A 6413-nucleotide genomic window follows, 5' to 3' on the forward strand; every position below is an offset into this window, starting at 1 on the left:
GGAGTTTGTAATCTTAATAACGTTTTAGAGCAGTGCCAAACCTCCAGGATTTGCGGTTACAAAATAACAAGATGTCATTTCACATTTGTTAGTCTTTCCATTTGTGGCATTTATAATAATCATACCCTAAAGCAGTGTTTCATAATTGTATGAGCTAAAATGCCAAATAAAACCCACACAATATTTCTCTTGAACTAAACCCCACAGTGGGACTACAATGTCTCTTTAAGTCATGGGTAATACAGAGAAATACACAACCTTCAGTTGAATTAACAGCCTGTTGAGTTTGTCCTGTCCACAGAAGGTACAGTTCCCTGTGAACTAACGTTAAAGCCAGTTGCAAATGTACATTCTCAATTTCAGCCATGACAAGCGTGGACAGCAGGTCAAAGTGAAGCGATGGCCAATTGTACCCACAGGTTGATAGAAAAAGGAAAAAGAAATATGGAGTGTTCAATGTCTGGATAAAAGCTGCATTGTATGGCGCTTGAGCCGTCCTCAGACATGCAGCGCTTGTAGAAGAACACTGCATGTAGGCCAATGCCATTACCAGATGTGAGACAAGGGGGTTGACTTCCTGTGGTGCTTCTTCAAGAGCTGTTCTTCCATTCATGCAACCTCAGACACACATAAAGAAATACACACAGATATGCATTCATGAATGCACCATTTCAGTGCGCACACAATCAAAATAAACCAAAAACTCTTTGGAATCAAAAACATTTTATTTCTTTTATGAAAAGAAAGATAAAGTCTGCTAGCCCTTTCTCATCACAAAATAGATATAATTTACAATATAGACGATATAAAAAGTCTTCAGAAATACAAAAGGTTCACTACATGAATTACAGTACAAAAAAAGCACACTGCCTCTTCCATCAATTAAGGTCTTGTAAGACTACACTAAAAAGCAACTGTATAAAAAGGCTGATGTCAAACTCATCTCATAATAAGAAAAAAATCCGTACCTTAAACTATAACCAGAAATATTCTGATAACACAATGAACAGTGAAGGGAAGAATTGGAATAATTACTCTTTGATGAATCTGTTCTGGCTCTGCGTGATTTAGCTTAAAAGTGCAGGCACATTCTTGTCCTTAAAACTCCAGATGCAGCTGGATGATGAGGATTCATTGCATCTACAACTTTTTTTCGCAAGTTGAAATTTAAATTTCTGATGAAATCATGTATCGGACCTTTTCTTACAGGTGATTGCAGCTGATTTGGTTTCAGTCAGAGTTTAACTACTGTATATCGGCAGGTTGCAAGAGAAAGAAAGCATTGTTACATCTGTCAGTTAATCACATCATATGGTGACATTTTGATGGTTTTAGTTTCTGTAGAGGTTTTCCTGCAGATGTCAGTCTGACATTTAAGAATCTAAAACACTAACGACAGCAAGTGTCCGCTTGGCATCAGATAGGTTAACCATCTGTCAGTTCAAAACATCCCACCCTCCCGCAACTCTGCCACAACATTCTCCACTGAGTTGTCTTTGTATGAACAGTTAAAAGTGAGTGCTACCTCGCCTTTCTCTCTCCCTGTAACTCTCCCTGCATCACGTACACAGATACATATAGGGGTGCTTTTATCATATCAAATCTAGCACACAATGGTGTCTGTGATGTATTTAAGGCACTTTGATAAGACACTGCAAAAAGAAGGAAAAACAGCCACACTCATTCACCATTAACCCAGCAGGTTTTGGTGAAAATGTCACACAATTTACACTCTTTCAGTCATGAAAGTCTTTGGGTTTACAAAAAACGTCCTTCCTGGCTTCAACACAAATGTAATCCAAGGCTGCTGCTCCGTTCATTGTGATATTTCAGTGCAAATTAGTTAAGGAGAGTCATCACTTGCATTATACTCATAAAAAAATGTTTGTTTGCTTGTTCACATTTGAATAGCATCCTCATGGCTTTTTGTTCTGTAATCGTGTCACAGTGAAGTTCGTGGATGTGATTTTATGGCTTTTACTGCACCACTTTTGACTTGGCAGAGCGAGACATCTAAACATGATTCTCTTGTGCCTCCATAATATCTGTTTCTGGCTATACTTTATATTTGAGTATACCAGAACTGCTTCCTCTCTATAGAAGTTAGACATGTGCTGCATGTCCTCTTGTTTAGTGGGAAACCCATTCATACATTTATGGACTCAACGTCAGTCTCTGTCCTTATGACTTGAAGAGTTTGGGGTAAAGAGCTTTAATTGGAGATGGGGTTGTGACAACGTTCCCAGAGGAAACGGTCGTCTCCACTCCCCCCTCTAACTTCTGGGATGCCACCTCAGTCTTACTGAAACTGCACTCCAGGAACGGCATCCCGATCTTCTTTACTTGGCCATCTCTGGTCATCAGACACGGCCGACAGAGCAACCTCAGAATGGCTCTCCTCATGTCTTTACTGGTGAGAGTGTAGATGATGGGGTTGAGGAGTGAGTTGACCATGGCTACTCCCAGGAAGTAATCTGCCTTGTAGAGCAGGCGGCAGCTGAGGGTTGGGCAGAAAAAGTCCAGGAGGAGTAGGAGGAAGAGGGGCAGCCAACAGGCGATGAAGACGCCCAGCACAATGGTGACTGTCTTGAGGAGGGCGATGTACTTCTGTGACTTCCTCGCTAAGCCTTTTCGCATGCTGCCCGACAGGCCCAGCCGCTGGCGCTGTGTGTTGGTGCGGACAATGCGGAAAACTCTGGCATAAAGGACCACGATGGCCAGTAGCACTGCACTGAACACAGAGACGCAGCAGAGGATGTAGCTCTTGGCATAAAGAGGGAGCACTGTTGAACACTGGTCCAGTCTGTGGATGCAGTTCCATCCCAGAATCGGTAGGACCCCCAAAAAGCCTGCCAGGGCCCAACTTGCACCAATCAGTGCCAACATCCGTCCCCGCTTTGCCCCGTGGTATGGCCTCATTGTCACCATAGTAACATGTCGTTCAATTGCAATGGCCAGCAGGCTAATGATAGAGGCAGCCAGAGTGATGAAGACCCCTCCCTCCCTGAGGAACCACAGCAATGGCGTCAGTTTCAAAGTATTAGGTCCGGACATGATAATGTTGGCCATGTAGGTAATCCCAGCCAGCAGGTCAGACAGAGTCAGGTTACCCAGCAAGTAATACATGGGCAGGTGGAACTTCTTGTTCCTCCAAATGGCGATGAGAACCACAGCGTTCTCCAGGACAATGAGGAGACATACCACCAGGAACGCAATGCCCTCAGGTTTGAGTCCCTCACGGTAGCGGTCTTTCTGCAGCTTGCCAGTGTGGTTGTAATGTTCCACAATGACAGAATTGTCCTGGTACTCCCAGAAGAAATGCAAGTACCCAGGAGAGGAAGGAGTAGGGTAGGTGGGGAATATGGGTGTAGAGGGTGAAGTCCCCACATGAGCAGAACTTGAAGCCTCCATGCTTTATATTGCTTTTCTTCTATTCTGACTGCAGTCAGTGGCTATAAAGTCATTTTTGTTGACATGCTTTTGGCAGTAGGAGCTGTGAAGAATTAGTCCAAGAACCAAAAAGATACAAAAAAGTCTGAGCTCCTTCAATAAAAGGAGGAATTACATGAAGCTGATAGAGTGTAATCCACCAAAATCCCTAGATGTTTTCCTTGTTGCCAGTAGACGGTGCTCTTGAGCTCTGTTTGTCCTGGTTAGAGGATCCAGACTCTGCAGAAAGGCATAAAAAATTCAGATCCTTAAAGATTAACTTGAAAACATCCCACTCTTAAATTACAATAAATAAATGAACACTTACACATGTTTAGAGAGTTTAGGACTAAACTACACTGATATAAAAGTCATTTAGCTAAATGAGTCAAAATTCATGAATTAACTCACAGAAAAGCAAAGCGTATGCTGGTGATGTGATTACTGAAAATGAAACCATCTACCTCCTGCCCTGACACATGCAGTAAAGTATAATGTTGCCAGACAGGTTGACTGCAAATATTCCTGTGACATTTGAGCATAAAACTTAAACCACAGGCATGATCTTATGACATCTGGTAAAACAGATGAGACTGAGTTATTACTGCTGTTTGTGTTTGTAGAGCAGAATGTGATACTAAAGGCCAAACGGACAGAGGGATCATTGTAATGTCAAACAAACATTTAGTCTTTCCAGTTGTGTTTAAAGTGTATGTCAGTCAGTGTAAAGTTGTTAGACAAGAACCATCATAACATGTGCACTTAATTTGGCACACATGCAGCTGCTTTTCCCTCCAGCATCACCGTTCCACTTTCACAGTGTAGATGAGGGGTGTTTGAAGTGCCCCGCACATGCAAATACACTTTAAACCTCCAAAACCAAAACAGCGCGTCCAAAGTTTATGGCATTTGCAAACTATACTCATAAATGCACTGAAGATTGTGGTTGAATTGTTTTAGCTTAATGTTGAAAACAATCAGGGGCGATTAGGGTTGCATTCCTCTGAGTCTCTGTCGTGTGAGGGAATGTTTTTCTCGCTTCTTGAGTCATATGTTAACATTTAACAAATGGTCTGGAGACTTGAACCTATTCAATCTGTTGCCAAGAATTTGGGAAATTAATGTAACTTGTCCGCGTTGGCCCAAACATCTGAGTGCAGAGTGGTGAGGAGTTCAGATTGGATGAAAATATGAATGGAGAATAGATGTTTCAATGTGAATTTATCCATGAAGAGAGAGAATGCGTAGAGTATATTATAATTGCAAGCATCAGTATTTGAACTGAGAATAATAACTAGATTTTTCTTTATATATTAAATACTGACTTACATATTATATTGACTTACATTAAAAACAAAGAAGAAATAATAAGGGGAATTTGCAAGTAAAATTCAGTCAAATGTTTTAGCAGCCGTTTTCACAGGTGTAAATGGTTTCATAAAGCAACAGATTTGCTTAAACACAAATCACCAAATGTCCTTAAAACTCTGAAGGTGATCATTACTTTTCTCCAAACATTCTGTCCTATATAGACATGACACAGATTCAACTGCATGAAAAATGATCTGGAACCAATAATGCCAATGACAACATCATCTATCACATACAGCATCAGACATTACCTTGAAATTGTTGTGGCATTTCCCTTATTGTGCGCTTCATCTGCTTTTCAGTGAGGAGAATCCAAACACCAGCACCAAGTGACTCACAGTCAAACTGACAAGGCAGAGGGAGTGAAGTGAGAGCTTAGTTGAAACATGCAACAGTTAAAGGGGGTTGGTCTGTCTCTCTGTCTCTCCCCCTCTCTCTCTCTCTCTCTCTCTCTCTCTCTCTCTCTTGCATACATTAACACAGACATTTGAGTGCATGCGCACACAGATACAACAAAAGCATTTCTTCTGGCTGCATGCTAAAAGTTCTTTAAATCTGTATCATGTCTTCAGGATGTGTGATCAGTGGTGATTACACAGGCACAACAGTTGTAGGTGTGAGATGTTACATTTCAAAGTTAACACTATGTCAACTTATAGGCTAACACAAATAGGTGCTATAAACTGAATCTTCCTGATATAATCACAAAGACTTCTCTTCCTGGACTTTTCTCTTCCTGGTACATTGATAAAATCATGACAGCAGGAGAAAACAGTTGACTTTGCTTGACTTGGGCCTTCTCAAGTTTTTTCCCCCAAATTCATGAGAATTAATTTTCAGGTGTTTTGAATAAATACTACTAGTTTCCAACCTCCTTAAAGAAATGAAAGGTTTGGAAAACTTTGCTGCCATTTTACTGGAAGAACCAGTTTTTGAAAAGAAAGGGCTCAGTATAAACTCCCCAAACTCCCTGTGCCAAGCGAAATGTGGACACTGAGCTTTTGTATTTCTCGAGTTCCTGATAATTTAGATTTATCGCTCCCACGATTATCTATTCTACAACCCCTACTTGTGCAGCCGGGGAAGTGAAGTGAATCTGATTCACATGGTCTGTGTAGTGATGATGACATCCCAATTTCCACTGAGACTGTAGCATGCTGTGACATGCAAACCTCCCCTGCATGGCCTGCAGAAGTTTTTATCAGGACAAAAACAGAGCAAGGGAGAGGTGAGAGGGATCCTGCGTGAGCCTCAAATAAAACTTTCACTGGTTTGTTGTATGTTTCAAAGCCAGTGCTTGGCAGGATGCACATGCTGTCCTTCATTCTGTACACATATGATACTGTAGTAGATGCAGGAACACATGAACTCACTGTCCCTCTGAACACATCTGAAACAGCTGTGACTTTGCTTTTGCTCTAATATGCTTCCATTACTCTGGTATTTAGGTATTTCAAACAAGTTTCCGTACCCACAGTTTTTTTTGGCAGTTGGAAATCCTGCTCTCTATCCGGCTGCTCCTCTGATACGTTACAGTACAGTGTGTGGCTATTCAAACAGAGGCTTCCTTCAGCTAAACCTGTTTGTTGTGGGATTACCTGGTTCAGCTGAGG

General features: G+C 41.5%; 1 protein-coding gene across 1 annotated transcript; it reads right to left on the reverse strand.

Moving 5' to 3' along the window:
• Positions 1–338: 338 nt before the first annotated feature.
• On the reverse strand, positions 339–5144 carry LOC111237675 (sphingosine 1-phosphate receptor 1-like). Its single transcript, XM_022766867.1, has 2 exons — positions 5052–5144; positions 339–3669 (listed from the first exon to the last, which is right to left on the reverse strand). The coding sequence occupies exon 2, from the start codon at positions 3409–3411 to the stop codon at positions 2182–2184; it is 1230 nt and encodes a 409-aa protein (XP_022622588.1). The 5' UTR covers positions 3412–3669; positions 5052–5144; the 3' UTR covers positions 339–2181.
• Positions 5145–6413: the final 1269 nt, after the last annotated feature.

This window comes from Seriola dumerili, unplaced genomic scaffold (assembly GCF_002260705.1).
Source record: "Seriola dumerili isolate Sdu_G_001 unplaced genomic scaffold, Sdu_1.0 BDQW01001087.1, whole genome shotgun sequence".
Classification (NCBI taxonomy): Eukaryota; Metazoa; Chordata; class Actinopteri; order Carangiformes; family Carangidae; genus Seriola; species Seriola dumerili.

Excerpts from the sequence above, each read along its gene's own strand:
- LOC111237675 (XM_022766867.1), bottom strand. The coding sequence starts at position 3,411 with ATGGAGGCTTCAAGTTCTGCTCATGTGGGGACTTCACCCTCTACACCC.